This window comes from Ochotona curzoniae, unplaced genomic scaffold, assembly GCF_017591425.1.
Source record: "Ochotona curzoniae isolate NIBS_2020 unplaced genomic scaffold, NIBS_Ocur_1.0 contig_1221, whole genome shotgun sequence".
Classification (NCBI taxonomy): Eukaryota; Metazoa; Chordata; class Mammalia; order Lagomorpha; family Ochotonidae; genus Ochotona; species Ochotona curzoniae.
Genome location: NW_024464993.1, coordinates 301,607 through 321,547, shown reverse-complemented (window position 1 = coordinate 321,547; position 19,941 = coordinate 301,607). Strand labels below are relative to the sequence as shown.

Sequence of the window (19,941 nt, the reverse complement as noted above, 5' to 3'; positions counted from 1 at the left end):
TGACCACAATGGCCAGTGCAGTGCTGATTTGAAGCCAGGAGCCAGGAACTTCCTCCAGGTCTCCCATGTGGGTGCAGGTCCCAAGGCTTTGACTGCTTTCCCAGGCCACAAACAGGGAGCTGGATGGGAAGTGTAGCTTCTGGGACTAGAATTGGTGCTCATATGGGATCCCAGGGCATTCAAGGCAAGGACTTTAGCCACTAGGTCATTGTGCTGTGCCAGGATTTTAGTTTGTGCTGCTCAACTATAGTTTGTTATTAGGAGATTTTGCCATTTCAAAGAATCTTCTACAAAGAACATCTCTGTACTCATTATGTGTTTTTTAAATCAGTATTTTGAACTTTTTATTTTATCTGAGAAAGAGATCTTTCATCCACTTGTTCATTCCCAAAGTGTTTGCAATAACTTGGGTGGCAGGGACTCATCGACCGCTACCATACTCGGTACATCTCAGGGTAGGAGTGAGAATCTGCAGTAGAGCTGAGACAAACTCGGGCATTCCAGTATGGGTTGTGGATAGCCCACGTCTTATCTGTTGTCCCAAACAACTGCTTCCAAAGGTCTTTGATTTACTAGGAAGGCCACAGCAAGGTTTCCAAAAAGTTCAGTAAAGGTACAGCTTTAGGGGGAAGTGGAGTGGCTATGTCAGCAGTTAATTAGGTAAAAATTCTGTCTGTTGTGACCCCAGAAAGCAGAGGTAGGAGGAAACTGATATCTTGGGGTGCCACAGTCCACCTCAGAAACAGAAAATAGTATGTTCAAGGATCTTACTGAACCAACTCTGGCTGTTACTTGTAATAACAATGTTTGCTTCCTACCAGTAGTGTCTAATTAGTCATAGGCACGTGAGGTGGGGTAAAACAGAGGTCAGGCAGCAGAGCCTCAAGTAACAAGCTCAGCTTATCTCTTAAGATTTATTTATTTATTTGTCTGAAAGGCAAAGTTACAGAGACGGGGATATGAAGAGATAGAGAGATCTTTCATCCATTCCTTCATGCTTGAAATGCCTCCAACGGCTTGGGCTGGACCACGCAGAAGCCAAGAGCTTCTTTAAGGTCTCTCACGTTGGTGCAGGGCCCAGTCAGCCCATCCTCTGCTGCTTTCCTGATTGTATTAGAAGGGAGCTGGATCAGAAGCACATCAGCCAGGATACAAACCAGATGCAGGCAGTAGCTTAACCTGCTAACACAGCCTACTCAGCTTATCTGTAAAGAAACAGTCACCAAAGAATTTGTGAAACTGAGAGCAAAAATTCTCAGAACACATTTTGCCTGTTTTGGAGCTTTTCTCTCTCTTTTTCTTTCTTTCTTTCTTTTTTTTTTTTTTTTAACAGTTTTTCCCAATTCCCAAATTTCCTCCTGCTTGGGAGTGTTTCCTTATATCTAACCTATATTCACTCGTTTTTTTCTTTTAAAACTTTTTGTGATTTTTTTTTTTTCATTAGAAAGGCAGATACACAGAGAGGAGGAGGGACAGAAAGGAAAATCCTCCATCTGCTGATTCACTCCCCAAGCGGCTGCAATGGCCAGAGCTGAGCCAATTCAAAGCCAGGAGCCTCCTCCAGCTCTCCCATGCAGGTGCAGGGTCCCAAGGTCCTGGGTCATCACCCACTGCCCTCCCAGGCCACAAGCAGGGAGCTGGATGGGAAGCGGGGCTGCCAGGACACAATCCATGCCACATGGGATCCTGACACTCTCAAGGCAAGGACTTTAGTCTCTATGACATCACACTGGGTCCCACTCCTTTTTCTTATTTTTTTAATTTTTAACTTTTATTTTTTAAATTAATAATTTAATATTTAAAATTAATATTTTGTTTTGATAATCTTTATATAGTTGATTAGAGTACAAAGTGTCAAAAGCTACAGGAAAGTGGATAAGACCATTGTTTCCACATTCTCTCTCTCTCTTTTTTTCTGTATCTGGGGCAAGAGGGGAGATAAAGGGAGAAGCCCCACCCAGCCTCCCGCCCATCCCAGTGTCTCCAATGTGGGGCATGCTCTGAGCACATTGCCCAAGTGGTTTTGATAGTTCAACAGTTCTGAATTGCTGCCAATCTCACCATTCCAAGCACAATGAAATCACTCCAGAATCCACTGGCCAATATAGTTTACTTTAGAATCTCCGTTTGCCCAAATTTTTTTTTTTGCCAACACATCTATTGGGTAGCTGGTTGATATGTTCCATCCTCCATCCTGTGTTGTGATACCAGGTGTCTCTGCAGGTTCCAATAGACCATTATATCTTCCGTGTGCACCTGGGTCTGCCGTCCACTGCTCCATCTGAGCCACTGTGGAGGCTGAGCTTTGACACATGCACTCCATGATCAGACCATGGAACCTGCACTTCTCTTCTGAGTCCAGCAGTTCAGTTGGAGAGATCCAAAAAAGAAACTTCATCTGAGGTGATCCCAGACCTTTTTCTTGTGTGTGCATGCTAGGACAGTGTCTGGCACAGTCTCTCACCCCAATCAGCCTATACATATGCCGGTGGTTGCAATTGGTAGGTCAGTTCTGCCTCTAGGCCACCACGCCGGGCCCCACTCCTTTTTCTTTTTATAAATTTTATAAATATTTTATTTGTTTTTATTGGACAGTTGGATATACAGAGAGGAGGAGAGAGAGAAAGATCTTCCATCTGTTGAGTCACTCCCCACATGACCGCAACAGCTGGAGGTGAGCTGAGTAAAAGCCAGGGGCCAGCAATTTCTTCTAGGTTTCCCATATGGGTGCAGGGCCATCCTCCACTGCTTTCTCAGGTCACAAAAAGCAGGGAGCTGGAAAGTAAATGAAACAGCAGGGACATGAGCTGGCATCCATATGCGATATTGGCGCTTGCAGAAGGAGAGTTAGCCAGTTGAGCTATTGTGCCAGCCCCCCCTACTCTTCCTGCAGATACCAGTCCTAACCATTCACTCCTAGTCAGTACCTGCTAATCTTTCATAGCGTAGGCCTGATCTTCCGATTTGAAATAGCATGTGTTCTCATTCCTTGAATTATTTTAGGTTCCGTAGAAATTACATATTTTTATTTATTATGTAGTTTGTCTTGTTGAATTCTGAATGTAAACTAGTTATTTTTTCTAATTTGGTGTCTATCCGGAGCAGTTTAAATTGTACTAAGCTCACATTTTGTAGGCGCTGATTGAATTCTCGTTTGTTGGATGAATGAGTTAGTGAGGCCTCCACTGAGTTCATTTCATTCGTAGAATGAATGACCTAGCGATGCCTCCACGGACCATCAGGGGGAGACAGGGAAACTTCGTGGAGAAGGCAAATGTGCCGCCCAGACAATGAGCAAAGTTTGAACGCATTCGGCCTCCGTCCCGCTCAGGCCGGAAACGTGCCTCCTCTTCCGGGCTCCAGGAAGGCGGTTTCGGACTGTTGGAAAGCGAACTCGGAGGTTCTGAGGCAGCTCCGTGGAGCGTCGGAGGCTCCGGGCCCGGGGCGCCAGGGCTCCAAGCCTCCGGCAGGCCCGGCCGCCAGCGCGGCTGCTCCGGAGGCTCCAGGGCTAGCGCCGGGCTTCGCCATGGCGACGCCGGCCGGCCTGGAGCGCTGGGTGCAGGAGGAGCTGCACTCGGTGCTGGGGCTCAGCGAGCGGCATGTGGCCCAGTTCCTGATCGGAACCGCGCAGCGCTGCGCCTCGGCCGAGGAGTTCGTGCAGCGCCTGCGAGACACCGAGACGCTGGACCTGGGCGGGCCAGCCCGGGACTTCGCCCTGAGACTGTGGAGCAAGGTGTCAGGAGGGGGGCGGGACCCCGGGTGGGCCGGTCCCGGGGAGCCGAGCTCACCTGGCGCACCAGAGCCCAGCGACTAGAGCCGGCTCGGTGGTGCACAGCCTCCGGGAAGGCCCTGCGTGGACTGCTGGGTTGCATGCTGTGATAGAGCCGTGTTTGTCCAACTTGCACGTGGGTCAGGATGATCCGTGGCCCTTGGAAAGATGCTCTGAACAGTGGGGGGCGGTGGGAGAGACGTAGCCAACCCACTGCAGGTGTTGGTGGTGGTCAGGACGCTTAGGTCTCAAGATGCCCTGGAATGTGTCAGGTCGTGAAGGGTCGGGAGTGAAGGCGTAAGTGACGAGCCCCTGGAGGACTGTGACTGTCTTGTTGTGTTTTTCGTTCTTGATATGATCTCCATAGCTGTACACCGAGCGAAGGAATCTCAGATAGTAGCTAGGCTGCTGGGTGGCTGTCACATGTGGTGCCTCGTGGATTTGGTCCCCAGTCCCCAACGTGTCCCATCTACATGTGACAGGTGGCTGGCAATGTAAAATAACCCAGTAACCCTTGTGCATCACTTCCTGTGTGAGAATGACGGAATATTTGGAAAAAACCAGTGCTACGAGAAAGTGTCCAGACAGCTGAAACTGAGCTCAGCATTGCAAGCTCTGTGAGGGCAGGGATTTTTTTTTTTTTTTAAGATTTATTTATTTCACTTGAAATAATTAGAGCGAGGAAGACACGGGAAAAGATATCATTCACTGGTTCACTCCCCATATGACTGCCATTTCCAAAACTGGGCCAGTCTGAAGCCAGGAACTACTTCTGGGTCTCCCACGTGGAGGCAAGGACCCAAGGACCCCACTGCTTTCCCAGGCTACTAGCTGGGAGCTAGATCAGAAGTAGAGCAATCAGGACACAGACCAGCACCTCTATGGGATGCTAGCAGTGCTGGTGGTGGATTAGCTTGGTAAACCACCATGTTGGCCCCAATAATTTTTGTTTACTTTTTTTCTTTTTAATATTATTTACATGGTTGAGAGAGATGCAGGATCATGTGGGCCTCCAATTAGGTGGGAAGGGTCAGGTATGGAGGAACGTGGGTGGGACAAATTTTTCAGTTTTTTTTTTTTTTTCCTTTCTGTGTCCTTAGAGGAGGAAGGGGAGAGGGCCACTCCTTTCTGTAAAACTACATCAGCACCCAGAGGTGAAAGGTTTTGATGATGCCCCAGAGACCCTGATATGAGGAAGAATGTTCTGAGGGAGTTACTTGAGTGGTTTTGATAATTTTGAGACTGTCAGTTTCATTGCTCCATGGTTGAGAAAATCTTTCTAAGATCTACTGGTTGACAGAGTCCACCTTAGTGCACCCCCAGGCCCAGGAACATGCTGCAAAGCTTGGCCAGGAAAATGGTCCAGGCTGTTCTCTGACAAGGCAGTTGACGTCCCCTGCTGGCCTAGATGAACTGGCTCTCATGTGCCCTGTGTACATGTGGGCATGTTGTCCACTGCATAGGCATCAGCAACTGAGAGGCCCAGTCCTCATACATGCATTCCAGGTCAGATCACACATCCTGTGATTCTTCCCTGTGGCCAGGATCTGAGTCCAGCGGTTCAGTTGGGGAGTCCCCAGGAAACTTGCCTGCAGTGACCTCAGACTAGACCCTTGTGTGCACCAGCCAGAATAGAGTCAGGTGCAGTGTGTCACTGGGCAGCCAGTGCTCATACTGGTGGATGCAGCTATCTGATTAGTTGCGCTCCAGCCCTATATCTCACATCAACTGATGGGGGCTGTGGCCCAGGCCAACCAACCCACCATACATTCCATCCTCACACATATGACCAAAGTGCCTGGCTACTACATGACACATGGGACAGGGGTCAGTAAACATTCCATAAAAGTGAATGAATGAGGGCCCAGTACGATGACTCAGTGGCTAAATCCTCACCTTGCAACCACTGGGATCTCATATGGGTACTGGCTCGTGTTCTAGCTGCTGCATTTCCCATCCAGCTCTCCACTTGTGTCCTGGGAAAGCAGTAGAGGACAAACCAAAGTCTTGGGACCCTGACTTGAAAGAGGCCTCTGACTCCTGGCTTTGGATCAGCTCAGCTCTGGCTGTTGGGGTAACTTGCAGAGTGAATCAGCAGATGGAAGATTTTTCTGTCTCTCTTTGTAAATCTGCCTTTCCAATAAAGCCAAATAAATCTTTAAAAAGAAAAAAAAAAAAAAACAACCACACGTGAATTCCTGAATTCCTGAAAGGAAGTTCATTAGCTGAGGTACTCTGTTGAGAGGAGAATGAGGTGACGTCATGGGGAAAAAAAGGAATGAAGACTGACTTAAGATCAAGTGGTTCCTTACTGCAGTGACCGAGCCGCGTCTGTGAGCAGGGCTGGAGCCATTCACACTCCCTTTCCTTCTCCCTCGCTGACAGGTCCCGCGCAAGGCTGTGGTGGAAAAACCAGCTCGGGTGGCAGAGCGAGAGGCCCGAGCCCTCCTGGAGAAGAACCGATCGTACAAGCTGCTGGAAGACAGTGAAGAGAGCAGCGAGGAGGCTGTGGGCAAGTCTGGGAGCAGCCTCCAGAAGAAGCGCAAGAAACGCAAACACCTTCGGAAGAAACGCCAGGAGGAGGAAGACGAGGAGGAGGAAGAAGAGGCTTCTGACAAAGACAAGAGGAAGGTGGAGTAAGTCCAAAGCAGGGCTGGAGGAGAGGAGAGGCGGCTTATGGCATACTGGGTCTTGGGGAGGCCCTGAGTGAATGTGTCGGACCGGGCTGCAGGGGGAGTAAGGCGCAGGCGGAGAAGCCCGAATCCGAGGATGAGTGGGAGCGGACAGAGCGTGAGCGCCTGCAGGACCTGGAGGAACGCGATGCCTTTGCCGAGCGGGTACGGCAGCGGGACAAGGATCGCACCCGCAACGTCCTGGAGCGGTCGGACAAGAAGGTAGGAGCCGCCACCTCCGTGCATCGGCAGCATTCCTGGCTGAAACCCGGAATTGGTCCTGACGATAGGGACAAAGGCTGGGCGGAAAGCCAGGTGCCTCTTGGCTATTCATACAGCCGTAGAGGTATCCCCACTGAGGGCATGTTTTCTTGGGCTGGGGTACTTCCAAAGAGGCTTGGAATTTAGAGGGGACAGTGAGGGTGGGAAGACTTTCTGGGCTCAAACCCTCCACATTGGGTTCCTCTTCCAGGCTTATGAGGAGGCTCAGAAACGCCTCAAGATGGCGGAGGAAGATCGGAAAGCCATGGTGAGTGCTGGGGCCTGGGAGGCCATGATTAATAATGCCAGGAGAGATCTTCTGACGGAGGAGTGGTTGGGTACAGGGCGAGGGGCATGAAGTGTACTAGGGGCGGGAGGGGCGTCTGGTCTCGGAGAAGGGGCTTGGTGTAGGAGCTTCACTTGCAGAGGGAGGGAGGTACCCCTAGACCTCCGTGGTGCTGCGCATCGTGGTGGCTGTTAGGGAAGGCAATGTGAGCTCTTCAGTTTTGGAGGCTTCCTGATGTAAGGCAGGCAAGTGTTGTCAGGGTGTGGCCGGGCAGAGGGGCAGGGCTGCTGTCCTTCCTTCAACCTGGAGATGTGCTGGCCCTGTGGCTTAGACAACTGTCTCCAGGTGACAATTCATGAGAGGAGCCCTTTTTTTTTTTTTTAATATTTATTGATTTATTTGAAAGACAGAGAGAGATCATCTGTCTGCTGGTTCACTCCTTCCATGGCTACAACAGGCAGGGTTGGCTGGTCTAAAACCAGGAGCCTGAATCTTCATCTGAGTCTACCATGTGGGTAGCAGTGCCCCAAGCACTTGAATGCTCATCCATTGCTTTCTCACACCTGCTTGTCAGGAAGGTTCCCTCCTAGGAGTAGGTAGAGAAATGCGTCCATGCACCAGCCAGGGGACCTGCTGAGAGCCCTTTCCTGACCCAGGTGCCTGAGCTACGCAAGAAATCCCGCCGAGAATACCTGGCAAAGCGAGAACGGGAGAAGCTGGAAGACCTTGAAGCAGAGCTGGCAGATGAGGAGTTCCTGTTCGGGGACGTGGAACTGAGCCGCCATGAGCGGCGTGAACTCAGATACAAGCGGCAAGTGCGGGACCTGGCCCGGGAGTATCGGGCTGCTGGGGAGCAGGAGAGACTGGAGGCCACCAATCGCTACCACATGCCCCAGGAGACCCGAGGGCAGGTGAGGCAATGCGGTGTCTGCATCTGTTCAGGCCCTCAACCGGGGCAGGAGGGCTTTAGGGGGTGGGCCAGTGCCTTGGCAGTCCCCTCTGCCCTGCTCTTCTCTGAGGAGGAGCAGTGACAGGGCAGGTGGGTCGGGCTCTATCTTCAGATCTTCACATGCCCTTCTCTTTGCAGCCAGCCCGAGCAGTGGATCTCGTTGAGGAGGAATCGGGTGCCCCTGGCGAGGAGCAGCGGCGCTGGGAGGAGGCCCGCCTGGGGGCAGCATCCCTCAAGTTTGGGGCCCGTGATGCGGCCTCCCAAGAGCCCAAGTATCAGCTGGTGCTAGAGGAGGAGGAGACCATCGAGTTTGTCCGGGCCACTCAACTCCAGGGTGACAAGGTGAGAGAGGGCTCTGGAGGGCGTCCCAAGGAGGCTCTGAGGTCTTCTGCCAAGCTCACAGCCTGCCTTCTACTCCCCTAGGAGCCGGCTACCCCGCCGCCTTCCACCCAGGCTCAGCAGAGGGAGTCCATCCAGGCCGTGCGCTGCAGCCTCCCCGTGTTCCCGTTTCGCGAGGAGCTCCTGGCAGCCATTGCTGACCATCAGATCCTCATCATTGAGGGCGAGACTGGCTCGGGGAAGACGACTCAGATTCCGCAGTACCTGTATGAGGAGGTACTGTCACCACACCCTCAGGCTGCTGGTTTGGCAGGGCTCCTGGGGCATAACCCCAAGTGGTTGTTTTCCCTGTCTTTCCCACTAAATCGTGAAGCTTGTGAGGATCTAGAACTTGTCACATGTGCCTTCTCACTGCCTGCCACAGTGTCAGCACCTGGAATGGGTTTGGTACCTTTAGCTTGGATGGACGGGTAGCTGGATAGGTGGGGTGCTGTATGTTGTGTACACAAAGACCTGCCCCAAATCCAACCCCACTGGGCCTCTGCCCCACTGCAGGGGCTGACGAATGAGGAGTTAAAGGGCTTGTTTTCCTGTTTTATTTTGTGTTCCTCATTGCTTCTGGGTCTCCCTGCGCGAATCTGCCCTTTTCTAGCTCAAGACTAATAGCACCCTGAATTTGATGACTCAGAGCTCGGAGTGACAGGGCAGGATGAGGCCCCCTTGGGGCTCCAAATCTGTCTGCCTGTCTGTTTGCCCCTCTTTCCTGGTTTGCAGCTTCTGCTTGTTCCTCCCTTTTCCCCTGCCCTTCCTGGCTGTTACGACTTTGAATTGTGGCTGGGACTCAGGGGACACATGTAGCAAAAGGAAAATCTCTTCTTTCTCTTGTCAATCAGGGCTACACGAAGAACGGCATGAAGATTGCCTGCACCCAGCCCCGGAGAGTGGCGGCCATGAGCGTGGCTGCTCGGGTGGCCCGGGAGATGGGTGTGAAGCTTGGGAATGAGGTGAGTTCTTCTGTGGCAGGGGAGATGGGCTGCAGGATGAGGGTAGTCATAGGGTCTGGAGCTCAGGCTATACGTGCCTTGGGGAGCCCCACAGCACAGATTCAGGGGCTCCCCACCTGCTGTTTCCTGAATTCCCTTCAGAGAACCCTATCGCGCTCTGAGACACTAGTGACTTTCTTGCTCAGGTTGGCTATAGCATCCGCTTTGAAGATTGTACGTCGGAGCGAACTGTCCTGCGCTACATGACAGATGGGATGCTTCTCCGGGAATTCCTCTCTGAACCAGATCTGGCGAGTTACAGGTGTGCGCCGGGCCTACCTCCCTGGAACAGCCCCCTGCCTTCCCTCGCTGAGTTCTGCTGCCCCCTGCCTGTCAGTGTCCATTAATCTCTAGGTTCGTTCTCTCTCAAGATTTATTATTTGAAAGAATTACAGAAAGAGGTAGAGAGACAGAGAGTGAGGTCTTCCAGGAGTGAGGTTCATTCTTCAAATGGCTACAATGACTGGAGTTGGGCCAGTCTGAAGCCAGGAGCCCAGAGCTTCTTCCAGGCCTCCCATGTGAATGGCTGGGGCCCAAATGCTTAGGCCATCTTCCACTGTTTTTCCAAGTGCATTATCAGGGAGCTGGGTGGGAAGTAGAGTCAGGACTGCAACTGGTGCCCAATGGGATGCTAATGTTGCAGGCAGTGGCTTAACCAAGTACAAGTTTATGGGGATTCCAGATGGCATGGGAAGGCTTCCCTGAAGATACTCGGGGTGTTCATCCTAGCGAGGAGAAGCTCAGGGGAAACATCCTGGTTGCCTTGAGATATGTGAGGGGCTGTTAACATAAAAAGAGATCTAGGACTTGTTTTATGTGCAGGCACAACTGAAAACACAGGGGAATTTATAAGGCGGTAGATTCAGTTCAGTGCCGAGAGCCATGTCTGAGGCCATTGGTGCTCAGCCTGACTCTGTCCTGGGCCCAAGCCTTGGGCTGGCTGGGCCGTGGCTAGAAAGCTCTCACTGCTGGGAATGGAGAAGCAGAACTGACAGAAGAAATGTTGCAGAGGAGAAGGGAGCATCCTGGGATGGGAGTGGGGTCAGGCCAGCCGAGCATCAGTGTGTGCTTTTTCAACTCCTTTGAAGCTGTCTATTTCTAGTCCTGGAAGAGGCTGAGAGTAGGGTTTGTCCCTTAAGCCAGCCTGATGGGTGACATGGCAAGCACTCTGCCACAATTGGGAGTCGGCAGAATTGAGGCAGGAGCAGAAGAGCTCCCAAAGTTCATCTTTTCTATGTGTCAGAAAACGAAAGAATAGAGAAAGGAGAAGGAAGGCAGGCCACACAAGTTAGGAGGCAACTCGGGGTCCTGAAGGGTCTTCCGAGGGCTGGGATGGAAAGGCCCGCCTTCACTCATGAAGAGCCAGACCCCACAGGGACCCATGGGCGCAGCAGCGCCCCAGGAGCCTGAGAGCCACTGGGCTCTTCACCATCCTCAGCCAGCCTCATTCAAAGCAGCCCTGCCCTGTTGTTGTTTCTTTTAAAGCATAAGCTTCCTTCTGCTTGCTCTAACAAGAATGGCTACTTCTCTGACTACATCTGGAAGGGCTCTCTGACTTGTCCAGGCCTCAGCTTCAGCCCCTGCGTCTTGGCTGCTTTCGTGTCCTGAGGCTGAGTTAGCCTGCAGACACGGGGCCCAAGCCTCCCCTAACTTTCTGTCGATTCTATGTAGCTGGGATGCTTTAGCTTTTCTCCATAGAATTCCTACTGCCCACATTCACACTGGAGCTCTGCTTCCAGCCCAGCCCTCTCACCCACGGACCTGTGTCCATTCTCACATTTCCCATTCCCCTCTTCCCTCACTGCTCCCCTTTCCTACCCTAGCGTAGTGATGGTGGATGAAGCTCACGAACGGACCCTGCACACAGACATTCTCTTTGGGTTGATCAAGGATGTCGCTCGCTTCCGACCAGAGCTCAAGGTTCTCGTGGCTTCTGCCACACTGGACACAGCCCGATTTTCTACCTTCTTTGATGACGCCCCCATCTTCCGGATTCCTGGACGCAGGTTTCCTGTTGACATCTTCTATACCAAGGTACCCTGCTTGGGGAGGATGAGCTTGAGTCTGAGGTGGAGAAACCCTGGGGCCTTGGAAGTGGCTGTCCCTGGGAGTAGGGGGCCAGGAGGAGAGGAAATGTATCCTGAGTCGGTGGCCCTCCTGTGACTGTGTCTCTGTCCCACCCAGGCTCCTGAGGCTGACTACCTGGAAGCCTGTGTTGTGTCAGTGCTGCAGATCCACGTGACACAGCCCCCTGGGGATATCCTGGTATTCCTGACAGGACAGGTGTGTGATGTGCAGGGGTGGGGGTATCCAGGGCAGGACAGGGTTGGCACCTGGGTCTTTGGTGACTCTGGAACCCCTGCTGCTCTCCCCCCAATCCAGGAGGAAATTGAGGCTGCCTGTGAGATGCTCCAGGATCGCTGCCGCCGCCTGGGCTCCAAGATCCGGGAGCTCCTGGTGCTGCCCATTTATGCCAACCTGCCCTCTGACATGCAGGCTCGTATCTTCCAGCCCACGCCCCCTGGGGCACGAAAGGTCAGTTGGAGAAAGCCACGTTCTGCACCCCTTGTTGCGCAAATGGTAGTGCAAAGGGAGGCGTGTTCCTGCCCCGTACTGGGTGTGTCCTGCCCTGCGCAGACACAGACTAAGGAGCAGCCAACCCCTCTCCTGCAGGACTGGAGAGGAAGGGTGAATACAGCAGGCACCAAGGGAGAGCTGAATGCATAGTGCAGACAGCAAGTGCTGCAGAGAAGGGAAGCCCTTGCTGTGACAGGAAGAAGGGTGCGATATGGACCTTTAACAAAACTATCTGGAAGCATGTCACAGGAAGGCCAAGGTGTGGCTGAGGTCGGCCCATGAACCTCGCGTACTGAGGTGGTTGGAGACTGAGGTTAGGAGGGCCTTTGACGGCTGGTGCAAGAGTTTGGGCTATCAACACTTCAGTGGCAAAAAGGAAGTTTGAGCAGAGCTGTAAGTTTCATTCAACTATATTTATTTAAATACAGTATTTTTATTTGAAAGGTAGAGTTTAGAGAGAGGGAGGGACAGAAAGGTCTGTTATTTGCTGATTCAATACCAAGGTGGCTACAGTGGCTAGGGTCGGTCCAAGCCAATAGCATCTTCTCTGTCTCCAAGCACTTGGAGCTTGGAGACAGAGGGGCCCAAGCACTTGAGCCATTGTCTGCTGCTTTTCCAGGTATGTAAGTCGGGAGCTGCATTAGTGGCTTAATCCTCATGCAATAGTGCTAGCCCCATCAAAAAAATACAGTGAGTTCCCCCTGTATCCCAAATATGTTCTAGGGGCTTAGGTCACAGTGATGGACAAAACAAAATCCTTGGCCTCACAGAACCCATAATCTAATGGGAGGAGACAGCAGACACACTAATACCTGATGTCTACTCCTGGCAAGTGCTGTGCAGAGGTGCAAGGCAGCATGGAAATTATGGAAATTGTGTAGGAGTGAGAACAGGAAAAGGGCACTCTCCTTACAATATTGGGAGGGCCTCTCCAAGCAGGGACAAGTAGAGCAGAGACCTGAGCCAGCTGTGGGAGGGAGTCAGGATGCTGTGTGGAGCTGAGATCAGGCAGGTAGCCAGGATCCAGAGGACCCAAGCCCTTAACGACCTTGGATTCATTTCTAGAGCAGGAGGGAAGCTGTTATAGGGGATGGGAGAGTGGTGTGACAGGTTCACATTTGTTTATTTGGAAAGCAGAGCCATTTCTCTGATGCTTCCAGTGGCAGGGCCTGGGCTGAAGCTGTGAGCTGCAAATAAAATCCAGGTCTTCCGTGTGGGTTGCAGGAACCCAGTCATATGTCCCAGGGTCTGCAATGGCAGGAAGCTGGAGTCATTGAACCCAGCCTCTGGTATAGGATGTGAGCTTCTTAACTGCTTGACTCAGTCCTATTCCAGGATTAGAACCGGCACCCATATGGGATCCCGGCACGTTCAAGGTGAGGACTTTAGCCACTAGGCCACTCCGCTGGGCCCTCCAGGGTTACTTTTTAGAAGGACCGTATGGCTGCCATGTGATAGGAGCTAGTAGAAGTAGGGAGCTCTGTTAGGCAGGCATTGCAGGAAGTGATACAGTGAAGAAAATCATTAAGGTGGTAGTGGGGAAGTGAGGGCTGGGACCTGTATATTTCTACCTCCTATCTCTGAAAAAAGCACTAAGTCCTCTTTCCTTCTTTCCCTTATTAGGCCCTTGCTGACTCTCCCCTCCTTTTTCTCTCACACTTCTACTGGCTTTACTGTCCCTGTTTTTCCACTCCTAGCTTGTCAGGATTACTTTTTATGAGTGACCCTGTGCCCTCTCTTTTAGGTGGTTGTGGCAACAAACATAGCCGAGACATCGCTGACCATTGAGGGCATCATTTATGTGCTGGATCCAGGGTTCTGTAAGCAAAAGAGCTACAATCCCCGCACAGGCATGGAGTCCCTCACTGTCACACCTTGTAGCAAGGTCAGCCTGGGTTTCTGCTGGGTGGAGAGAAGTAGAGTTGTCCTCCAGGGAGGGTCAGGCCAGAAGTAGTTTCTTAGAATGTTGGGACAAGCAGTCTGCTTATGTCAACACTCAGATTGTCAGGTAGCCTCTCCTTTTCCTCCAGGCCTCAGCTAATCAGCGAGCTGGCCGTGCAGGCCGTGTAGCTGCAGGGAAGTGCTTCCGGCTGTATACCGCCTGGGCCTATCAGCATGAGCTTGAGGAAACCACAGTGCCCGAGATCCAGAGGACCAGTTTGGGCAATGTTGTGCTGCTACTCAAAAGCTTAGGTGATTGGGCTACACCTGGTTGTCTCAAGTGGAGGGAGCTGGGGGCTGGAGTGCATGGTCCTTGGGAAGAAAGGGCCCTGTTCCATTTTCACATCCTTTTCCAGGGATTCATGACCTCATGCACTTTGATTTTCTGGATCCGCCACCATATGAGACCCTGCTGCTGGCTCTGGAGCAGCTGTATGCTCTAGGAGCCCTCAATCACCTTGGGGAGCTCACCACGGTGAGACAGGAAGGCAGGGTGCATTGGGGGTGTGCCAGAGGGTTGGGGGTGACCCTGGGGATCCCTGGGGTGGTGGAGGGATACCTGAGTGAGCATTGGCTCCAATTGTCTCTTTAGTCTGGTCGAAAGATGGCAGAGCTGCCAGTGGACCCCATGCTGTCCAAAATGATCTTGGCCTCTGAGAAGTAAGTGCCCCCTCCTCACACTGCCCTTGGGTCCCAGCACAGGAGCTGGCTGTGTCCCCCGTTTCCAAGGCCTTCTATTTCTCCATGATATTTTCCTCAGAAGTCCCCAGTGGGTATCCCACCTGAAAAAGTCCCCACCTCCTTGCCCCCATGCTGTAATTGCTGCTGTTCAAACCCATCTGCTGTGTCATCTACAGCCGTCATCCCGGCTGGCCTCCCAGTGAGAAGCCCTTCATACACAGCCACTATGCGCTTCACCGTGTCTGCTCCTGTCTTGCTTTGAAGCGTCCTGCCTTTCCCTTCTTGGCACAGGTACGGCTGTTCTGAGGAGATCCTAACAGTGGCTGCCATGCTCTCTGTTAACAACTCCATCTTCTACCGACCCAAAGACAAGGTTGTCCATGCTGACAATGCCCGCGTCAACTTCTACCTCCCTGGTGGAGACCATCTGGCTCTGCTAAACGTCTACACACAGGTCACTGGGTTGGGCAAGTGGGGCTGAGGGAGTCGAGCCGTGCAGTGGACCTGCTATCCACTAATGTGCTGCTCTTTCTCTTTAACTCTCCTCATAGTGGGCTGAGAGCGGCTACTCTTCCCAGTGGTGCTATGAAAACTTTGTCCAGTTCAGATCTATGCGCCGAGCCAGGGATGTGCGGGAACAGCTGGAAGGGCTCTTGGAACGTGTGGAAGTTGGTCTCAGTTCCTGCCAGGGAGACTATGTCCGTGTTCGCAAGGTCGGCATTTCTTCAGTCTGCTGATGTACCCCATGCTTCCCAGGGACCAGGCCTCCCCTCTGGGGCCACGCCATGGTTATAGCCCGAGGCACACTCTCTTCCTCCCGTGCAAATCTTGTCTCTTGAGCTGTCTTGCCCAGACCACCCAAAGTGCGTTCTTACTGAGCTCTTTGGGCATTTCTTACCGTGCTAGTTCTCCAGAAACCTGAACGGTAGAGGAAGTGAGCCTCAAGTGCCTGGGCGACTGTGCTCTGCATTGACTGTTTCCTGCCTACTCCTTAGGCCATCACCGCTGGTTACTTCTACCACACGGCACGGCTGACCCGTAGCGGCTACCGCACAGTGAAACAGCAGCAGACAGTGTTCATCCACCCCAACTCCTCCCTCTTCGAGCAACAGCCACGTTGGCTGCTCTATCATGAACTGGTCTTGACCACCAAGGAGTTCATGAGACAGGTGAGGGGACCATGCTTACCCTGGTAGGCAGACCATGTGAGGGTGGGAATGTCCCAAAAAGTTGAGAACTCCGGATCAAGCTACTGAGAGAAAACTGGAAGATATGTTGGTCTGGCCTAAGGCAGGCTAAAATAGCAGCAGGATCCTTTCTAATAGCTGGTTCCATGTCTTCTGAGATCTGAGAGCTATAATTGGGTGCGTGCTTCTGTGTTTTAGGCCCTAGGGCTGTAATGAACAGAGCAGATGGAGTCTCCATAGTGTGTACTTTACATCCTCACACTCCAGGCTTTTCTCAGGGTTAGCCCACTTGATATCTAGAGTAACCCGTGGAGCTGTCTGTCCTGAGAGTATAACTGGAAGCATACACCTTTTACTCAGGCCCTGTAGTTGCTGGACAGAAGGGAACTCACTGATCCTGTCTCTTTTCTTCTAGGTTTTGGAGATTGAGAGCAGCTGGCTTCTGGAAGTGGCTCCTCACTATTATAAAGCCAAGGAGCTAGAAGATCCCCATTCTAAAAAAATGCCGAAAACAGTAGGCAAGACCCGAGAAGAATTAGGGTAGAGAAGGGGACATAAATAGAACTTGACACCAGCTCCTTTTCCTTCTGTATATTATTTAATATCTATTAAATAAAATTATTTTTTGAATAAAACCTGTGGGAACTTCTGAGATCCAGAGATATTCCATCTCATATAGTCACTTTATTATTTACAAGTTAAATTACACAGCAGCTTTACACAGCATGAGATGGGAAGGAAGAGGGGAGAGGAGGAAGCTGGCTCGGGGGTTCTCGCTGCTTCCACCTCTCTTGTGCGTAGCAGTCCTCAGTGCTGTCCTCATCCCAGTTCCCGGGTCAGGCCTTGGAACACAGGTTTAGGTTGGGCTCTGGCTCTGACAGCCCCAGGGCCACCAGGGCTCCCATTAGCAGCTTCTTCACGGGTGCAGGAGGCGCGTGTGAAGGCATCAGCTGCAAGGAGACAGGTTAGTGCCACTTGGGGGGAAGTACTTGGCTCTTCTACCCTTTATTTCCACCCAGCCCTGGAACTCACTTTGTCTAGGTGATGGCGACAGATGAGGCCATTGGAATTCAGGTAGAAGGTAGAATAGGCATCGTAGGTCCTGGGAAAGAGGGGATGCTTACTGAGGTATATGGCAACTGGTGCCAAATGTGATTAGTTCAAATACTTGTAAAACTAAATTTTACAACACATTCACAGAGATTTCAAAAATCCCAAAAGATTAGATTGTATACCCTTGTCACAATGAAATGAAGTACCTGGCACCAATGGTCTCAAAAAAGATCCTAAGTGATCCATGCAGCCACATGTTTTACAGTGTAAGAGGCTGAGTAACACGAGTAATTCTACTTCCAGCCAAAAAGTTACCAGTACTTCACCTAGGGTTATGAGGCTCAACTAATAAGTTTCATAAAAAAGAAATTTCCTTTGTTCCTTATATTTGAGTGCCCAGTAATACACTCAAAAATGTTCCTTATTTTTGTGAAAACAGAATGAAGCAAGACCCCTGTCTACTAGCAGCACACAGGCAAGCCCAGGCAAATCAGTATCTTTCTCACTTCTCACCGGTAAAGCTCCTCTTTGTCACGCTTGTAGAAACGCAGGAAGAGCATGTGGATAGGCAGCCCTACAAGCCGCCAGCGAGCTTGCAGGGTCCAGTTCTCTGGGTGGCGAGTCAACTGTAGAACCTCCAACCGAAGCTGTGCAAAATAGTTCCAAGCCAGGAAGCGACAAAGGGTCAGTGACAGAATGTATAAGGTCCGTCCCCTGTGAAGACGGGATGGGAAAGATCAGCATAATCAGAAAATGACTGCCTTCTCTGAGTTGAGAGGCAATAGGAGGCATTCTGAAAGGGAAAAGGGCTGAGCGTATCATACCAGGTCCTCCCCATGGCCCTACTCCTGCAGTACTTACTTGGTACGAATATTCAGAATCTCATTGATGAATTCCACGTCTGACGAATAGAGATTATAGTCATGGGAGTGAAGGAAGAGGTTTGGCAGCTGGGTGAAAAAAGATGGCATCAACCCAAAGAAAAGATTATCTCATTTTTCAGTTTCCTATTTTTAGGGCCACCTTACCCTCTAGGTAAAGGGTCATCTTAGTCCACGTCCAATCTGCCTTCACCCAAACCAGAGCATCTGCCTGCCCCGTGACTCTAAGCAAGAGTCTAACGGACCCAACCCCTGCTACCCACATCCCTGCAGAGGGGAGCCACTTTGGAACCCACTCACCTCCTGCCTCAGTCTTTCGTACATGACAGCCAGGTGTTCCTCCATACTAGGATCGCCTGATGGGGTGCCAGGGGATGCACGGGCAGCTCCAGGGGCTTGGAAAGGGATTAGAGCCCCAGGGTAGGGGCAGGGAGCTCCCTCAAAAAGGCTCCTCAGCCCCTCCAGGCAACCACTGTGCAACTCTGGCCCTGGGCCCTCCTCCCCCTTTCCTGGAGGGAGGACTGTCCATGGCGGGCTGAGGGCCTGGATCCCAGGGAGAGGGAGTGGGAGCGGTCGAGGTCGAGCCGGAGGGGGAGGCAGGCTGGGAAGGTGCCAGGGTAGAGCTCGGGGAGACCACACGAGAGGAGCCGGGGAGGTGACTGTTGTGGAGTGGGGCCAAAGGGGAGGGAATGGAAGAGTCCGTTGAGAAAGCTGGTCCTAAGAAAGCAAAAGAGGGGGAAGGGTAAGAATCTAGCTGCCTAATTCTCCTGCAGCCAGGCTCTGCCCATTGTGCTTCCATTGCCACCTACTCCTGAGAGAACAGATGAGTGGCAGAGGAAGCGGGAGTGGAGCCATCTCATCTGCTGGAACCTGAAGGGCACAGGTGCAGGCACCTTTCTGTTTAAGATTCCAACACTGCTAAGGAGGCAGCTTCATTTCTTACCACAAGACTCGTAAATCACAGCCAATGAACGTATAACAGGTTTTATTGTGCAGTGGGTGAAATGATGATATTTAACACCTCCGTTGGCGTGAGGCAAATGTATTAAAAGATCACCCAGCGAATTAGCTTCCTGTGTACTGTGTGACCTTAGGCGCTTTCATTCCCTATGCCTCAGTTTCCATAAATACTATATAAATGAAGACGGCAAAGTCTCGTTAGATTGCTATGACTATATGGGATAATGAATGTAGACAGTAGCAGTTAAGTGCAAGCTATTATCGTTTTGGGCCCCCTGACACAACCCCAAGCGTCTTCTTTCCCCCTGGTTTGCCCATGCTGACAAGGACGAGAGGTTACCCACAGTCAGGCCTGACCCCATCTCTACCGGGTGGCCCCGCGGCGGGGAAGCCCTGCGGGGCGCACTGCAGGTGCCCCGGTCTCTGCCGAGGGCGTGGCCATCGTGCCCTCCGCGGCACAGGGGCTCGAACCGGGTCCACCCGGCCCGGCCTTCCTGCCGGGGTCAGTTTCAGATGCAGGGTGAGCGAGGCTGCAGTACGCGGGCCGCGTCTGGGCCGGAGGAACTCACGAACGGCGCTTGGCCTGACCCCGGACCCCGAACCTTTCCGTCCCTGCCCTTCAAATCACCTCCAGGCACAGGTAACCGCGGGGCCTCGGGCGCCACGTGAACGCGCCCTGCCGTTCCGGCCTCGGCCCTGCCGGTCAGTGCCCGGTGGAGAACCCACGTCCCACGCGCGGGGCTGGCGCGTGCCGCCTTCGCGGCCCCACGACCCCTGCGCCCCGCGCCCGCCCGGCACAGGTGGGAAGGGGCGGCGGGTGTCACTGCGCCTGCGCGGGAGCCGGCGCGCTCCGCCCCCCGCCCCGGCTCTGGGGAGGGTCTCTCCCCGCCCCCTCGCTGCCCTCCCGCTTTTTCTCTCACCTGGGGTCGGGCCTGGTAGGCGCGCAGGCAGGGGCCGAGACGCTGGGCCGCCCCCCGGCTGGGCTGGTACATGATCTCCCCGGCGTGGAGAGCGCGCCTCCCGAGTGCGGCCTCCTCACGAGGGTGAGCGCGCCCGGGAGCCGGCTTCGCGAAGGGGAAAGGAGGGAGGGGGAGGGCAGGGGGCTGAGGGAGGGAAACGGAGATGTTGCGCGCTTGCGCACTGCGGGCTCCGGAGAGGCTGCAGAGGCGCCCGGTCGGCTCGAAGTGCGCCTGCGCTAGCGGTACTGGAGCGGGCCTCAGAGCGCTTGCGCAGTAAAAATCAGCTGCCCAGGACTCTGCACGCTCGTGTGACGTGTGTCCCGAAAGCTGAGGGGAGATGAAGCTGAACCGGGTGCCATGACAGGTTGATTGAGTTAAAAAAG

At 52.7% G+C, this 19,941-nt stretch overlaps 2 protein-coding genes across 4 annotated transcripts; one reads left to right on the top strand and one right to left on the bottom strand.

The window, feature by feature from the left end:
* Nucleotides 1-3,356: 3,356 nt before the first annotated feature.
* Nucleotides 3,357-16,331, top strand: DHX16 (DEAH-box helicase 16). 2 transcript variants are annotated; one of them, XM_040996795.1, is made up of 20 exons: nt 3,357-3,733; nt 6,155-6,405; nt 6,501-6,663; nt 6,914-6,970; nt 7,645-7,899; nt 8,076-8,279; nt 8,361-8,552; nt 9,170-9,280; nt 9,466-9,581; nt 11,143-11,353; nt 11,504-11,602; nt 11,702-11,854; nt 13,641-13,781; nt 13,927-14,089; nt 14,194-14,312; nt 14,430-14,497; nt 14,810-14,972; nt 15,070-15,231; nt 15,514-15,687; nt 16,121-16,331. In XM_040996795.1, exons 1-20 carry the CDS (start codon nt 3,527-3,529, stop codon nt 16,247-16,249), a joined length of 3,138 nt encoding a protein of 1,045 aa, XP_040852729.1. In that variant the 5' UTR covers nt 3,357-3,526; the 3' UTR covers nt 16,250-16,331. The 2 variants fall into 2 exon arrangements, with proteins under 2 accessions (XP_040852729.1, XP_040852736.1); XM_040996802.1 differs by lacking the exon at nt 3,357-3,733 and having other exon boundaries at nt 6,155-6,421.
* A 170-nt stretch (nt 16,332-16,501) lies between these two features.
* On the bottom strand, nt 16,502-19,685 carry CUNH6orf136 (chromosome unknown C6orf136 homolog). 2 transcript variants are annotated; one of them, XM_040996811.1, is made up of 6 exons: nt 19,520-19,685; nt 17,940-18,356; nt 17,620-17,708; nt 17,272-17,472; nt 16,738-16,807; nt 16,502-16,655 (listed from the first exon to the last, which is right to left on the bottom strand). In XM_040996811.1, the coding sequence occupies exons 1-6, from the start codon at nt 19,589-19,591 to the stop codon at nt 16,542-16,544; spliced, it is 963 nt and encodes a 320-aa protein (XP_040852745.1). In that variant the 5' UTR covers nt 19,592-19,685; the 3' UTR covers nt 16,502-16,541. The 2 variants fall into 2 exon arrangements, with proteins under 2 accessions (XP_040852745.1, XP_040852751.1); XM_040996817.1 differs by lacking the exon at nt 17,940-18,356 and having other exon boundaries at nt 19,520-19,681.
* Nucleotides 19,686-19,941: the final 256 nt, after the last annotated feature.